The sequence below is a fragment of the Crocodylus siamensis genome, chromosome 15 (assembly GCF_052110815.1).
Source record: "Crocodylus siamensis isolate JL-2025a chromosome 15, ASM5211081v1, whole genome shotgun sequence".
Taxonomy (NCBI): Eukaryota; Metazoa; Chordata; order Crocodylia; family Crocodylidae; genus Crocodylus; species Crocodylus siamensis.
The window spans coordinates 6,673,576-6,690,777 of record NC_143409.1 but is presented as its reverse complement, the minus strand read 5'-3'; the positions used below and the strand labels follow the sequence as shown (position 1 = coordinate 6,690,777).

At 49.5% G+C, this 17,202-nt stretch overlaps 1 protein-coding gene across 2 annotated transcripts in view; it reads right to left on the bottom strand.

The window, feature by feature from the left end:
• PCSK6 (proprotein convertase subtilisin/kexin type 6) overlaps positions 1-17,202 on the bottom strand; it is a 124,148-nt gene that overhangs the window by 95,246 nt on the left and 11,700 nt on the right. For both annotated transcript variants that reach the window (XM_090028510.1, XM_090028511.1), the window contains exon 2: positions 4,961-5,065. In XM_090028510.1, coding sequence (XP_089884636.1) covers positions 4,961-5,065 — 105 coding nt within the window. The remainder of the gene's footprint in view (positions 1-4,960; positions 5,066-17,202) is intronic.

Sequence of the window (17,202 nt, the reverse complement as noted above, 5' to 3'; positions counted from 1 at the left end):
CCAGCTGGGCTGAGAGGACACGGCTAAGTCAAGACACAGACAGATGTGTGCAACCTGGTGCCTTTAATAGTGAAAGTTGCCCAATTTGGGGGGTAGGGGATTTGCATGTCCTGCTCTCTTCACCCCCAGACACACAGGACTTGATCAGTTGTACAGGGGAAGCGTGAATGGTGAACGTTTGATAATCGCAGCATGCAGTGGGGTTTGGAGCTCGGAGCCCACAGCTGCAGGATGAGACCGTACAGACTGGAGCCCGTGGGCACTGGAGCGGGAAGGTTGCATCCTGGGGCTGTCAGAGAGAGCCGCAGCTCCTGCAGCAGGGAGTCCTGCTCCCTCCTCTGGCTGTGTTCAAGATGCCGTACAACCCCGCTCTCCTCCTGCTAGGCTTCCCCCTCCCTTCCCCTCTCCCTGCCCTGCTCCTTCTTCCCTCTGCAGGGTTTGCTGGTCCTGTGCCCAAGTCACTTGTGCATTCTTACAGAGCTGGTCCCCGGCCCGCCTCCCCCTCACACAGCCTGCAGCAGCAGAAGGTCCTGCCAAGGTGATGAAAGAGCCTATTATATATATTTTTTTGTCCCAGGGAAGATAGAAACAAATCCCCCGTTTATATTCTGCCTCGTGGCAAGGCCACAGGTTGAGACGTCTATTGCCTTGTCATGCATGACACCCTGCCCTGCTCCCGTCGGCCAGACTGCCAGCCCACGGCCACGCAACAAGTCAGTCTGAAAGCCTTATCGTTTCCAACGCGACCTAACTGCCCTAATCCCAGCTCCTTCCACTCAGACGGCTACTAGTCTGAATTTTAACAGTGTTTCGGGCCAGGGCGCCAGGGAGGATGCTGATCTGCTGGACAGCCCAGCAGAAGAGGAGCACTTTTCTAGGCCTGTGCATGACCGAAATCTTTTGCTGGCTGCTGAATGAGTGGCAATACAAAGGAATGGAGAGGGCCCATAAATGACCTGAGCAACTGTGGGGAGCTTACCAAGGGCTGTGTGAAGCTCCCTGAGACCAACCACATCAAGACACTGAACTGGAGGCTCACTATCAAACCCGGGCTCCCTCTGCCCATTCCTGCCCCTTTCCTAGGCTCTGCAGCAAACAAGGAGGACAAGGAAAGGTGTACTGCTAACCCCCAGGGATGTTTTCAGAAGTTCCAGTGGCTGCATTGTGTGACCGAGGCTGCCCAGGACAAAGCTTTGATATCAGTAATGGTTGATGAGTCTCTCTCAGTGTAACCATTCCCAAGAGAGCGCTGTTCCAAAGATGCACGCAGGCTTGCTAATCCCAGTTTGGATCGTTTCCTGTTACGTGAGGAGTGCAAGTGGAGGAAGGGCAAGTCGTTAGCTGCGCTTTTAACGTTTTCCCTCACTTTGAATCCACCTTGGATCACGCACAACACTGAACAGCGCCCAAGATATTCCCCTAGCCCATTCAGCCAACTCCAGAGCCAGTTCTTTTGACTCTGCTCTCAGAGTCTCTTCCAGTGTCAGTTCCAACTTCTTGGCTTCCCATGCAAAAAATAAAATAAAAATCAGGCTACTCTTACTCAGAAGCCTGTCATACAGACAGCAGGCGCCGCACTCGGTGCTGGTGAACACCTAATTGAAAGTCTTGCAGAAGAAGCGGGTACCCTGGGAGTTACAGCTGCCTTTCTTCACCTTCCAGGTTTAGACATTGTATATCCTGCTCTGGCCAATGGTCTGCTCCACCCCATCCTGGTCCTTACTCCAAGGCCCCTTTGGGCCTCTGGTCCATACTCCCTGCTCCAGTCACATGGGCAGGTAAACCAGACTTCTGCCACGTGCTATTTGATGGAGCTGAACTGAGCAGAAAGCAGTGGAGTCAGCCACGAAGGTGTGTCCACAAACTGCCCATGCACAGATGGGAAGGCAACATGGAACATGGAAAGAGACCAGTGTGCACAGGCCCAGGGAATTGTGCACTGCTTGAGAAGACTATTGATACAGGACCTGATCTCTCCAGCCTTTAGCTGAGTGCTCACTTAAACCTACTCTCAGCCACACAAGCAGACCCAGGCCCAAAGCACAAATTATTTGGCACATGGGATCTGCAGGAGAACAAAAGAAAATGGCAAATCAGGCTAAAATGCTCCAGGTCTTCCCTGGTGGGCTGCCAGGTCATCTTCACCTGATCATAACCATCTCTCTAGTAAAACCCAATATACTTTACTTTGCCATTACCGGACCTGTATTTGCATGGGAGTGTTTGATAACCAGAGCCCAAAGCTCATATGCTAAGATGCTCCAGGCTATTCTCCAGTCAAACTGGAGAGAGGAACAGCAGGAAGTGTATTGGACAACTATTAGTATTAGAATGCCTGAGCCAGGAGTTGTCACTGCCAAAAAGGCAAGTTTCAGCCCAGGTTAAACGGCAGCCTGAGTTTTACTTGACTCTCAGGAAGGTCAGTTAGCTGAAGCTGAAAGCACTCCAAGCCTGGGTCTAAAGACTTTTCCATTTGGCTGGGAAGGGATTGAGACAACAAGTGTGTAAGAGCCTAGGTTGACTGTGCAATGCAGACCAAGTCTCGCTATCCCTCCCACTTAGCACAAGGCCTGGAAGGCAGGCCATACTAGTTTGCTTGAATCTGGTCTCCAGGAAGCAGGAACATTTTCCAGCAACCTACTTCTTTTTACAGCCATGCATGTGTACAGCACATCCTGGATACTGGCATTTTAGTGGAGATGCACAGCTTGATTACTGCTTGCAATACCAGCTCTGAAGAAGAGCAGCCAATAAACTCCCTACACATGCAAAATCCAAGTGGAAAACAAGGCAGGTGCATATGGTTCAGACATTTTCCTCCAACTACTAGACACAATTTATTTGCACTGCTACTCCCCATCTCAGGCTAGATGCTCAGCTAGTTTATGGCAGGACAACTACACCGATGTCACTGATGTTATCCTCATCTACAGCTGCGGAGAATCTGGCCTCTGGTGTTTTAGAAAGCTACAGTTTTAGTCCACTTGATCCTACTCCAAGTCCACTGAAGTTGGTTAAACTACTGCCATGGACTTCAATGCACTCTCAATCATGGCCTTAGCAATTATCTTGGCTACTCTCATCTGGGTTTGGACTTAGTGTTGGAGCCCAGTAACACAGGCTAGCTTACATGCGTCCCTCAACTTCAGCATGTATGGGAATCTTTGCCGGGGCATTTATTTACAGACCATCAGGCATGTCTCTATAGTCACCAAGCTTTCTTATTAAGGAAATGTATAAAGATCATGGCTGCTTTTAAAAAAAGTTAAGCACTAATTAACCCAAAACCAAATTTAAGAATATTAGTTTAAAAAAAAAAAAAATGAAATGGCAGGAAAAAAATAACGGTTTTCCCCAGGCATGATAAGTGCTTGCAAAGATTTCACTTGCTCAAAAACTCTTTTCTCAAGTACCTTTGGCAACAATGCCAGAATTAAACCTTCTCAGGTTGCTCTAGGAAAAATGAAAAAAAGTGTAACGTGCTTATTGCCAAAGGTTTCATACGTAGCAACCATTAAAGACAGCACATGTTATGGCAACTGGCTCAACACCCAGAGCACGCAGCACCATTTCTATATTGGAAGGATCTTCTTTATCCTGCTTTTCAATACTCCCCTCTCAGGCAGATGTTAGTGCTTAGTCCTTTTGATGTATTACTCAATGATAAACACACTTATGTCAGATGAGTCACCACACGCACACAGTGCTGTGTTTTCAAGGATAACATGTTAGAAATGCAGTGCATTTACAGTCATGCCCAATTACAAAAGCTGCAAATAAAGAAAACACGCTCTGCGGGGCAAACCCTATTCAAATATACGGTTCACTCTGAAACCTCACAAAAGTTGCAGCTATTAAGCACCTACTATTCACAATGGTACTAAGTATGTCATCAACCACGCTGCAGTTAACTATAGCTGGGCAGAGAAAGATACAAAGCAGTGTCAAGGCTGAGAGGCACATCCTGGAGGTGTGGCAGAATTTTTTCCCTGCTCTTGAGCTTAGCGGAAACAGGGCTTTATATTTTGCAGTATTTATGTGCATTATTCAACAAATGTGCATAGGGCTGGACTCGATCTTCTGAGGTCCCTTCCAGCCCTAAGGTCTATGAAATCTATGAAAATCAGGTGGATACAGAGAGAATGCCCTTTCCACAGTGTAGGGTGCAGGGAATATATTTATCCTTTAATGCGAACATCAACATTTGAAAAAGTTTTGCAAAGACGGTTGTACTTGGTGTAGGGTCCCAGAGCTGTAAATGCATACTGGCTTAATACATCCCCAAAGTGGCAGAGCCTGGGTCTGCATACTCCATCGCTGAGCGAGATAACAAAATCAGTGCTGTGCCCTCCAAGACATCCCTGGTCTAAAGGCTCTTTCCCAAAAGCATCTGAAGGTTTTCCCTAAACCCCGCTGGCAGGAACAGAAGGCAGAGTGGTGCCATTTGTGAAGAAATGCACCCAAGCAGCTGTGTATAAAAGGCTTGGTAATGTTATGTACTGTAGCATGCAGGAAGGAAAGAATGAGATTGTGGATCTACCAGTGCCTGGGAACATCATCTGTAATATCTCCACCACTGGGCTTTCATCACCAGAGGGATGGTATCTTGCCCCAAACCAACCCAATGAGGCCAACAAATGCAGAAGAGAGAGGGCATGCAGACCTAATATGGAATTGACTCCTTCCCTTCCCAATGCACAGAGATCTTGCTACAGAAACAACCCCCCCCACAAAAAAAAAAAAAAAATCAAGGACCTGGCTTGAAGGCCTTGTTACCTCTCTGCAGCACCTCTGCCCAACGGAGCCGAGGGACTTGCAATGGCAAGACTGGCAGGATACGATGCCTTACTGCCTGCTTACAGCCTTCCACCCCCTCCGAGGCAAAGCAGGGAGGACTGCAGAAGTCATTATCTGGGGAGCCTGGCTCCCAAGTGAATCGTGTTGCCAACCCTGGCCATACCTTGGGATCCATCCGGAGGAAGGTGTGTGGGCCTCTGCTGCTGATCGTCGACCGCTTGAATGTCTTGCTGTGGTGAAAGTGGTAATAATTCTCCAAGCTCCCAATCTGAAAAACAAGCAACATGCACAAGTCAGGACAGGGCAAGCTGGCCACACACAGGGAGCTGTCAGGGCAGCTTCATTTTTCACCCGCTCAACTCAAAACGATGCTAACAGCTGGCACGTGCCCCAGCTGAGAGCTAGTTCTGATCTGCAAAGCTACTGAGCTTGCTCCGACACCCACCGTAGGAAGGAAGAGCCATGCTGCTGGTCTGCAACTTGGCAATTTGGATCAGGCTTCTTGGCCACCTTCCCTACCCACCCCACCATGGGGACAGCAACAGCAGCTCGCATGTGGCAAGACCAGCCCACCATGCACACAACCCTGAAGAACTACTAGCCTGTACAGCGATGCCCGCTATCCATCACATCCTGTACCTCCTGGCAACTTATCCCAGATCAGAACTGGTAGATCAAGAAAACAAAAGCACTTTAAAAAGTCTGAGGTCTAACTTTGGACATAACGGGATGCAGAGGTTTCCCCGAGGGTCCTCTGCATGGGGGTGGAGGTCGTCTAGCAGGATTTTCAGAGGTTCACGCATCAATTCATTGGAATGGGATTTTCACTCCAATTTTCCACACAGATTTGAGCTTGGGCCTGCTCAGCGCCAAACAGCAATGCTGAGGCCACTGCCTGTTCCTGACAGAGGCACGGTTAGAAAGTCGAAGTGTTTCTTCTACTGGGAGAGCACAGGGTCCTGACACTCCTTATATTCAAAGCCAAACCATTTTGTTCCACTTGAGCTACAGGCAGAACCCAAGCCTGAAAGAAAAAAAAGCTGGAGTCCCAAAAGGTGAAAATGATGCAGGGCTTAAAAGAGCGATGCAGAAGGGGTGCACTTGCAGCCCCTCCTGCTACAGTTACCAGTCTTCTCTCCTGCAGCAAGACAGCAGCATCTTTTGCAATAAAAGTTATTCTATCCTGCAAGTGACAACAACCCCAAAGAGAAAAAATAACATGTTCAGAACAAGCGTCAAGTCCTTGCTTCACGTGCTCAGACAACTGCTTCGCCGTGGACTGAAGGATTTGGCTTAAATAGAAGATTGCCTTTGCTCTCCCCTCCAGGAATGGATTTAGCCCCAAAGAGGACAAGAAACATTCAGGACAAGGTCATGTTCATGTGACATGGGACATACACCATCCCAGGCCTAAGGAAACCCAATTTCTGGAAGATAGGCACCAACAATTTTGGGGGAGGGAGGGGAAAAGTTAGATTCCTTCAAGGTATCCCCTTCATATGCCTAGGACTCCAGACCCTAAAAATACTCCTCTGTAAGAAAAAGTCTCTTCCTAATGTTTTCAAAAGCTAAAAAGATTAACCCAGAGGAACCAGGACTTCAAAACCCCCTTCACTGCAAGTCCTGGGATAAAAATTGGTATCCGAACAATTTACTGCAGGGGTTTACAATGCGTTAGCTGCTCCACGATGACTACACACACGCACACTCTCTCCCCGTGAAAGCTAAATAAATCGTGGCACTGCCATCATTTACCTTCCTCTGCCCTCGGGGTGGGCACACACACAGGCAGCTACGATGGGGCAGCTGGTGCACAGTAAGTCCCACTCCCTTTTTAGCCCATGGAGAACTGTTTGCACGCCTCACCCAGACAGGCACAGGTTTTCCTGGTGACGTAATCTTTGGAACAAGCCCCAAATGTTTCAGCCTCTGGAGGAGAAAGTTTTCCAGTGCTGGCAGACCTGAATTGGATAACTCCCCAGGCTAGGCGCTCATGGCTCACATACGGCCATCCTTGTAAAAGTCCAGGACAATAAGCTTCTCTTAAGAAAACACCAAACTTATGCGGTGAGGAAGGCAATACTTCTTTGGGATGAAGACCCATTACTTCCACTCATTTTAGGACACGCTGGCCCCACTATTCCCCCCCAAACACTTGGCATTAGTGGAGCTATTCCTGCCCGCGGCAGCTACCTCAGCTTGGCTACGGAAGAGGCAGATTCCCTCTCCACGCACTCCTCAATTCTTATTTTAACAACTGTGAACAGCTCCCATGTCAAGCAAAGCTAGAGCTATGAATCATATGAAATGAGAATTGGAGCAAGCCTGTGTGCATGCAAGCCATTCAACTGCATGACAATTGCTCCTGGAAGTGTTTTAATTACCCCCCATCCCTCCCAGTTTAAAATTAACGATGGGCAGGTGCACTGGCAGCATCGCTGGCAAAACCTGGCACAGTGAGAAGTGAGCTCAACACCCAACTTCTATTCCGGATCCTCCCCACATCTGCCAGAGCAATTAAGCACATGTTCCCAGTCGGCAGTACTGAGTAGCCCCGTTAAGTCAATGCAAGATTAAATGCTTTACCACTATGTAGCTGACTGGAGGTGCAATGTTGGGCAAGCCACCCCAGGCTCTCAGATCTACACTAGCAATTTGGACTAGTTTAGTAACAGCAGTTAGGGACCCAGTTTTTAACTGAGCATAACTCCTACATTGTTCTTAGCTTTAACACAGATGCAGCTTAAGCAACAACAACAAAAATGCTTTTCATCCATATTGTTAACTTTGGTTGGGGAAGCAAATCAAGCTACAGCTCGAATTTGGGAAATGCAAAATGGCAGCTTCCTTCTTGACAGCCTGTAAACCACATGTCCCAGAATGAAGAGGGCCAAGAGCCTCTTGAGTGCTAAGAGATTGTCCCCAGTTCGAAGACCTCCCCCCAGGGGAGGCGGAAATGAGACCCGGGTGCGTCCTGGAAAATGCAACAAAAAACTGTCCCCCGCACTACTGCACTCTCACTGACTTGAACCAAAAGCCATTAAATAAATCAATGGTATTTCCAGTCCCTCTGCACAGGGATTGGGCCATGCAGATGTGCACGGGTCGTTTCCCAGCTGACGCCCACCCCGTGAACGAGGAGCTACACCAGGGTAGAAACTGGAGTGAGTGAGACTGGAGTGGAGCCCAATATATCTTTATGAAAATCACAACTGGCAATTAGCTTCCTCTTAAAAGAGCCTTCTGCTGGCAGCAAAGCAGGAATTAAGAGGCAGAAATTAGTTCAGCAGCTGTGAAGGGCTCGCGTCAGCCGAGTTTTGCCTCATCAAGGTCATCAGCTGGATGTTTCGTCTGTGAGGAGTTGGTCCAGCAGCCGCATGACAACTGGCTTGCGTTGTGTCCTGGCAGCTGGAAAGTTTGCTAAAAGAGACCCTATAATGAGAGGTAAACTTAAATTCTTGCTAAACCTGGAGACTCCAGTCTGGGAAACAGAGGATATAAATAAGCAGAGAAACCAGGTCTATGTTTAGCCTGCAGCCAGGAAAAGAAGGGAGTTAAAGAAAGAGTCCTAAAAGAGCTTATAAAATGTGTGCAGCAAGCTTGCAAGATAATAAATACAGCAGGGGGATTAAATGAAGTACAGAGACAGAGCCCCACACACCAAGGATCTGTTAAAATATCATGTGCTGCTCAGACAACATCGGGCCTGAGCTGGTCTGTGGTCAGGGTGACCACCTCCAAGTTGTGAAAACAGGTTTCCCCCTCACTGCAGCTTTGCTGCTCAGCCCTGCCCTCTGGCCCACAGAGCAGCATTCGCTAGATCAGGGGCAAGAGCACAGGCTAAGACAGTTTAACACCAAGTCACCTCATGCCACATCCACACTGCAGGGCCTACTGATGCTTAAATTATGGTGGTTGTTGGGTCCTGTGGGATAGATTCGACCCTGCTGGGCTGAACTGTTTCGGTCCCCACACTTAGACCACCTCTGTCAAACAGCAGCCTCTTTTGCAGAGCTAGCAGACATGGCTGTAGTGGAGAGAGGAGCTTGGATGCTCCTGCCCCTGCTTGGAGTCTGTCTTCTCACTCCCACCCCACACATCCAGACTCCACCTTCCCGATCAGTTTAAGCCCATTTGCACAGATCAGGGGTTGTCAGCTGGGAGTACACATACCCCTAGGGGTACTTGTAAAGGTCTAAAGGGGGGTACGTGTGTGCGGCCAAGGATGGAGCACCACCACACACTACCCCATGCCTCCACCTCCCAGGAGCAGGGCGGGGAAGGTGGGGACGGAGCTCACACACAGCAGCTGCTGCCGCCATCCACCACCCTGCACCGGAGCCGCCAGCCAGCGCAGTTTTCCCATGGCCGGTCACACATGCAGCTCCATGGGCCGCTGACAGGCAGCATGCAACTGGCCAGGCGTGAGGCCTGTTGGCAGCCCATGGAGCTGCACGTGTGACCAGCCGTGGGAAAGTGGGTTGTGGTGTCGGTATCGTGGGGCAGAGTGGTGGCGGCTGCTGCGCACAAGCCCTTTCCCCCCTGCTCCACATCCGGCTGCCACCACCAAGAGGGGTACACCTCTGAAAAAAAGGTTGAAAACCCCGGCCCAGTATTGTTCAGATTGTCTTTGTAGAAGTCAGGGGCCAATTGCTCTAGTGGAGCTGAACAGACCTGGGAGCCAGGGATTCCCAGGTTGCAGTTCTGGTTCTGTCAGCATATGGCCTTTCATGTCCCCTGCTCTTTCCACCTTGTGGCAGGATGGCCTCCAGGGGTGCCGTGAATTCCCCTCAGTGTCCCTAACTACCGTGCCAAGCCTGGGTCTTGAACGCACCCTCTGTCTCGCCTGCCATGTCTTTGATCTTATATTATCAATGGGAGTGCCTTCTTGCCCCTCTTGGCACGGGGCCGGTCTTACTATACCACGATTCCGGGGCTACTCCCTGTGCCAGCCCTCGCCGGCCTGTCCTGTGACTGTTCTAAGTAGCCCGCTCTCTCTCTCTTCGGGCTTCCTAGTAGACTCGCCCTTCTCTCCGGGGCCTTCCACTGGGCTTGCCCCCTTCCGGGGCTTCCCCCTCACAGGCAGTGCCCCACTGGGCCTGCCCAATGTCCAATATACGCACCCTCTCCCGGGGCCTGATCCAAGATCCTCGCACTCCCCTGCCCGTACTCGGGCCTGTGTTTGCGCTCTCCGCCCGCACTGGGGCCCTTGTTCACGCCTCTCACACTCTCTGCCCCCACTGGGGCCTTGCTCGCGCCTCCCGTGCCCACCCGCACTGGGGCCCTCTATGCCCGACTCGGGCTTCCCTGAATTGGGGCTCAGGCAGCCTCAGCCTTACCTGGCCCCCGGATCCCTTTTCAGATCCTGTGCCTCACTCGCGCTTCTCAGGATTGGGGCTCAGGTGGCCTTAGCCTCACCTGGCACCTTCTCGGGCCTATACCTCACTGGGGCTCTTCCCAATTGGGGCTTGTCCCGATATCGCCCCCGCTGGGCTGGGGTCGGGATACCCCACTAAATGCAGTGCCCCTGTGGTGCTAGGAACACCCCCAACTTACTGGGGAGCTCCTAATGAGGCCTCCTCCACCCCTACAGCCTCGCCCAGTCCTCCAGTTCATAATTACCATTATCAACCCAAAACAGAAACTCAAAGCCCCTCGGCTACAATGTAAATCTTAAGCCAACCTGGCTAACCTTCTCTCATCCCTGTCAGGGTCCTCTCCACCCTATATCCACATGCTAGCGCACAACACCGCCCTGCTCGCTCTAGCAGAGCTTTTACTCCTTAGGCTGCCAGAGGGGAACTGAACTCTGGCCTCAGCATCCCCTGTTTATAAAGGTCAGGCCCTGCCCCCTTCCGGTCAGCTGACACAATCAGTTGCTTTAGCAACTCATACCTGTGCTGCCCTATTGAGTAGCAGCTAAGCCCACGTTACCATTATCAGTAGAAGGCACCTCAGTGCCCTGCTATACACCTCTAAATGTGGGTGAAGCTGATTAGCCCCAGAGAAGTGTCCTGGACATACAAACATGGCTGAATTGTCCAAGCCAGGCTTCTGATTGTGGAAGTCCAATTGGAGACACTTTGGGCCTGACTTTCAAGGCTGCTTTACCACATTTCTACTTGGCAAGATGGGTGCTTAGCACCTCTAAAGACAGCGTGCCCTGCAAATCTAAAACCAGACACCCAAAACCCAAGGCAGTTTCCAGAGTTAGCCCCAAGTTGAAGGCACCAACGGGCCTGACCCAAAAAAGCGTCGTTCAGAATTTCAGCCCCTGCCCCTTCACCATTTCCCAGGAGGGGTACGGAGGATGTGGGGACCCACTGTCCTGCCCTCCCACCTCTTGGCTAGCACACCTGGCTAGCCCCCTGGGGTGGTGGTGCAAGGTGGGGGGAAGCCGTCTGTAGCACTGCCGTACAGCTGCCATGTGCTCTGTGGCCCCACAGCACAAGAAAGGGATCAGAGGATTGGTGCAGTGATGGGGACCTCCAATACCTCCCAGTGTTACCATGTGGGAGCTATACCCCTCCCCTCTGCTTCACACAGCGGAGCCATGCTGGAAAGTCCTTCATTGGGTTTTTGCCCCTTTCTCTTCCCAAAGAGATGACAGAAGACTAGTGTCTACAACCTCTGAAAACCCTAACCAGCTTCCTGTGCAGTGGTCCTCCTTCACCAGACAGGAAAGCTCATAGCCCTGGTAAATCCATGGGGCTGCTTTGCGGTCCAAGTCCTTCCTGCAGGACAAGCATGATTCAAAGGCAGAGGTCTGGGCTGGTTTCTTAGCTATTGTCAGGCCTCTTCCAGCAGTGCCTGGAACCAGCCCAGTTTGCGAGTGGCTGCACTAATAGGGGTTTTCCTGTGGTGCAGTTTCCCCCCCCCCCCCCTTCTTATTTTAGAAGATAAATAATAGTACAAAAAGCAAGTGGCTGGGCGTGTGGTTTTATACCCTCTGCAGGGGAATTTGAGATGGAAGAAAAAGAGAGAGGCTGGAAAGCTACCAAGTCAAAAACAATTAGTGGTTTTGAAAACCACTTGCTTTTAACAACACACGTCAAGCTCTTAACTGGAGCCAGCCAAGCAGCGAGAAGCTGTTCTTTTTACTCCTAACCCCACGAACCCTCCCTGGCATCTGATTTTTCCTTGCAACTCCCTGCTACATCTGCCTACCCATGAGGACAAGCTTGATGGGATCGTTCATTTTCCTGCTCTTGAAAAAGCGTCTGGTTGTGTCACTTGCTGGCAACAGGTGACTGGAGTTTTATCAAGCCTCATTTAGTATGAGGCGGGTACAGCACTGCTGAGGAGCAGAAGTTGCAGGAACACCATGCAAAAGGTTCAGTTTTGGGACCAGGCTCAGCCAGCCACAAAACAGGAACCCCAGACCAGCCTGGGACTCCATGCAGTTGCACCGCTAGCGCTACCCAACACAACCCCACCCCCCCACAGAGACACATGGAGGAAGAACTCAGTATTCACCCAAACATTAATATGAAAAGCCAGATTGGGAAACCGCTTTAAAAAAAGACATCACTAAAATAATAATAAAATAATTTATTATTATTTTTATTATTATTATGGAGCATGACTGTATGCAGACAGAAGAGCTGCTCTGCATTTGGCTTTAGGCTGGCAAGGTCTGTTGTGCACAGCATCCAGCCAGCCCCAGGGGGAAAGGGTTACAAAACGTTATACCCTAGTAAACCACAACAAGGAGTCACAAGACAGGCCACATCGCATGCCTTCAGCTCAACAGCTTGTTGGCAAGCCTAGAGTCCCAAGTCCACTAGCCCTCAAGGGCATCCTCTCATGAGACAGGCACCGTCCTAGCACAGTGGCTTTCAACCTGTGGCCCGCAGACCCCTGGGGGGGTGGGGTCCATGAAAGAGGACTGTGATCAACCAAGAGTATGTATGTAATTGATCAGTCACACTTGCAATTCAAAAGGGGTCTGTACCTCCATTCGAGATTTCTGAAGGGGTCTGCACCTCCAATGAAAATGTTTTTAGGGGTCAAATAATGCAAAAAAAAGTTGAAAAATCACTGCCTGAACAAGACCAGACCATCCGACTATGGATCAGGGCAATGACAATCCTCAAGCCTTAAACTAAATGCTTATGTGAAGTGACTGAGCTGCCTGAACTGGGGCAAAGTCCCAGAAAGGGCCTGACCCAGAGGAGATCATTGGCCTGCTTGGCTGCCCCAGCCCGTGGCTGCGGGTTCCCAGGAAAGCACAACAGGGGATGGAGCCCTCCTTCACACCCCATCTCTCTCTCTCTCTCTCTCGGACATGTATAAGAGTCCTGGCCCACAGGGACTTTTGCTCTCCCCCTTGCAGCAATGCTTGTGTTCTCCAAGGTGGTCAAGCACACTGGCAAGAAACATAGCTTTACATGAGAGAGAGAGGTTTCTCTTCTACTTCCAAGTTTTTTCAGGCATGTATGCGAAGGACAGGAAAAGCTAACACCAGACTACACTACAGACCCTGATCTGGGCAGATGTTTGCCGAAGGTCCAACACACCGCCGTGGAGAGAGTATATAGTTTCTGGCACAAGTGGTTCTCTCTGCAGCTGCTCGGTTCCCTCGGAAGGCATTTCTCATACTAATCCAGTATCCAGTCCTCTGGGTCCAATGCATGAGTAATTGAAGCTTCCCTTTTTCCAGCCAGCCTCATGGGTATGGAACGAGGAAGAGGAAGCAAACAAGTTTGCCTGAACAAGCTAGGCAGGTGATTACAGTTATTTCCATATTTATCATACTTAATACCATCACAAAATTTTGCCGGTTCCACTTTCAAGTGTTAAATATTTAATTAGTTTTGCACTGCCTTTTACGCCAGAGTGTTCACTAGTCTTCACTGCAGCTAATGTAATCACGGTAATTTGTTTCCACTCGAGTCAGATTAAGTAACTTTCTCCCCTTTCATGCAGTGCAGGATCTCAGCGCTTTACGTTTAACATAGTGCTTGCAGAGTTGTCGTTCGCTGCGGTCCGTGTTTGCCTGGCTTTAAAAGACGCATTTCATAGTTTTTTTTATTTTATTTTTAAAAACTAAAAAACACCCCAAAACACAAAAAAGAGTTAAGAGTCAGGTCTCACCTGCCCCATACTTTTTCAGAGATTTCCACTGGATCTCCACACCTCATGCTCATCTCGGTTAGAATGCTCTCTTATCCTATACAACTTAATTGGCATTTTAACTATATTCCTGTTGTATACCCCGTTCTTTCAGAGTGTATCTTTTCTAGTTTTATTATGCTCATCTCAGTCTAAATCTCTAATCCCTCGGGCTCTCATTTTAATAGAATCAGAATCCATGAACGAGCATCAGGGAAGGGAGTACTTGCATTCCCCGCCACACACTGAGGACCGTAAACTGCACCCTATGTGGGTTATTAACAAAAAAAATAAAAATGCAAAATTGCTATGCGCCACGGAACAGAAGAGGCAGGGGATGGCAGGCAAAGCAGAACTAGGTGCAACTGTGGCTCACAATGAAGAAGAGGGGGAATATATAAATGGATTTTTAGGAAGGCCTTCGACAGTTTTGCATCCTATTCTCATAGGGAAGCTAATGGGCTGTGGAGTGGACGCCTACAGTCAGGTGGGTGGCTAACTTGGGGACCACACCCAGAGAGTGGTGGTGGATGGGTCATTTTCAGCTTGGAAGGAGGTTGGCAGTGGGGTCCCGTAAGGTTCGGCCCTTGGACCGGTATTATTAAAATATCTTCATCAGCGATCTGGATAAGGGTGTGGAGCGCACCCTCTGCAAGTTCGCAGATGATACCAAGTTATGGAGCAAAGTTTTTCATAGACATTAGGGCTGGAAGGGACCTCGGAAGATCATCAAGTCCAGCCCCCTGCCCGAAGGGCAGGAAGTCAGCTGGGGTCATAGGATCCCAGCAAGATAAGCATCCAATTTGCTCTTGAAGGTGTTCAATGTAGGTGCTTGAACCACCTCCAATAGCAGGCTGTTCCAGACTTTGGGGGCTTGGACAGTAAAGAAATTCTGAAATGATCTTGTAGTAGTTTATGACCGTTTGACCTCGTCATCCTTTGGGGCACTCTGGTGAACAAATGTTCCCCCAGATACTGGTGGTCACCGCGATAAATTTGCGGGCGGCCATCAGATCACCCCTGAGCCTGTGCTTTTCCAGGCTAAAGAGCCCCATGGCTCTCAGCCTGTCGTCGTAAGGTCTGCTTTCCTGACCTCTGATCATGCGCGTGGCTCTTCTCTGGATTCTCAAGCTTCTCCACATCCTTTTTGAATTGTGGAGCCCAAAACTGGATGCAGTACTCCCATTGTGATTAGGAATGGGAGGTTAAGCAGGTGGGGTCAGTAGTAAGGGGTGACACACATTGGCTCTTTGAGGTCAGGTAGACCACTGTATTATTTAGAGGGGAGGGGAGTGGGGGGATTGCACACTTGTTTCTCAGAAGGAAGATTCCTGTTAGCATTGGACAGCTGTTCTTTGAAGCCTTCTCATAGATTTTCAGGGTCAGAAAGGACTTCAATAGGACATCAAGTCCAACCCCCTGCCCTGGGCAGGAAAGGAGTGCTGGGGTTAGGTGCCCCCAGCCAGGTCCTTGTCCAGTCTCCTTTTAAAGGCCTCCAAGGTAGGGGCAAGCACCACCTCCCTGGGGAGCCTAATCCAGATTCTGATAACCCTCACGATAAAGAAGTTCTTCCCAATGTCTAGTTTAACAGCATCTCCTACGTACCCCCCTCCCCTCCCCCAAATGAATTTATAGGCGGCCACAAAGTCACCTCTCAGCCGTCTCTTGCTGAGGCTGAAGAGATCCAGGGCCCTCAATCTTCCTCGTAGGACCTTGCCTTCAGGCCCCTAACCATATGAATGGGCTCCTTTCCACATCCCTCTTGAAGTACAGCACCCAGAACTGGATGCAGTACTCCAGCTGCAGCCGGACCACTGCCACAGAGGGGAAAGCATCACCTCCCTGGACCCGTTTGTGATGTACCTGCTAACGCATGATAGAGTGGTTAGCTCTATTGATCACTCCATCACACTGTGGACTCATGTGAGTCTTTGAGACGACTATAACTCAGAAATCCCTTTCTGCTGCTGTGCCGCTTAGAAAAAAAAAAAAAAAAAAGTCATCCCCCAATCTGTACATGTTGGTGATTTTCAGGCAATCATTGTCAGCAATCCCACAATTCAAGAATTCTCTACCATGACTCACTGATGTGTTTTGGAGGTGACTTAGGAGCCACAGATCTTTCTGCAGAAGCTGTGGGACTTTCTGGAGGGGGGAGTACCCTGTAGGCTAAGATTTCTCTCCTTTTCCTGCCTCCATTCTCTTCTCTGCTTTGAAGGCAAGACGCTTTGCCTCTAAGCGGGCTGCCACTTGGTTGAGGCTGCGGCACCACTGGAGTCAGTTAGCCAGCTCCTCCCAGTTCTCGATATCAACATCCGGTCTCTTGGAATATGCTTTCAGTGTGTCCTTGTAGCATTTCCTCTGGCTGCCATGATCTCACGCTGCAACCAAGCTGGGAGTAGGGTACTGGCTTCAGAAAAAAAAAAAACAAAAAAAACCAAAAACCAAAAAAACCGAGAGGTAGGCAGCATTTCATTTGATGGGCACATCGTAAGACAATGGTGTACATTAAAGCTCCAATGCTCCTCTAGGCTGCCAGCGATCTAGCCTAGGGGTAGAAAGACCAGTGCCACAAGAAGACATAGCATTGATAAAGTCATTCACTCTGGGCTTGGAGGTACAGCTTCAAGAGGTTCCCCCATACATCCAATTCAGTCTACTTCCCTCACCATCAGGTGCACAAGGTGGAAGTCAGCCACCTGTAGCTCATCCCATTCTCAACCAGCTCCAATTTGTTCTCGGTGTTGATCTCAGAAGTTGACGCTTCTGTCATTATCAGGCTTTGTGGGACACCAAATCAAAAGGTAGCCTGATAACCAACAGTCTCAAGACAAGAGCAAAAGTAAACTTACCTCCTCATCTGTACCATTTGCACAGCCAAGGATTCAGTTTTATAGTTGGTAGGGCTGGAAGGGACTTGAGCAGATCATCAAGTCGACCAAGATCGTAGCATCCACATTTTGTCCAGCCCTCTGCATACCTAGTCCAGACATTCACTCTGAAGACTATACAAGACTGCCCTTGTTGCTCTTCACTGCTCCAATCTGTCCTAGAACCCTTCAATAGTACCTTACTAACAAATAAATTTCTGTTCAGTGCTGATGCTGAAGAAGTGGGAATTGTATTTCCCACTCAAGCACAAGACTTCAAATTTATCTCCTTAGGAGTATCTTTTACAAATCAGCAGTTCAAGGCCTTCACTCTTTGGAAAGACGGAATTTTCCATGCTCATCTAGGCTTTCATAGGCTTAGTTTTTCATTTGCCGATTATAAAGATGGATTTGCTTTGAA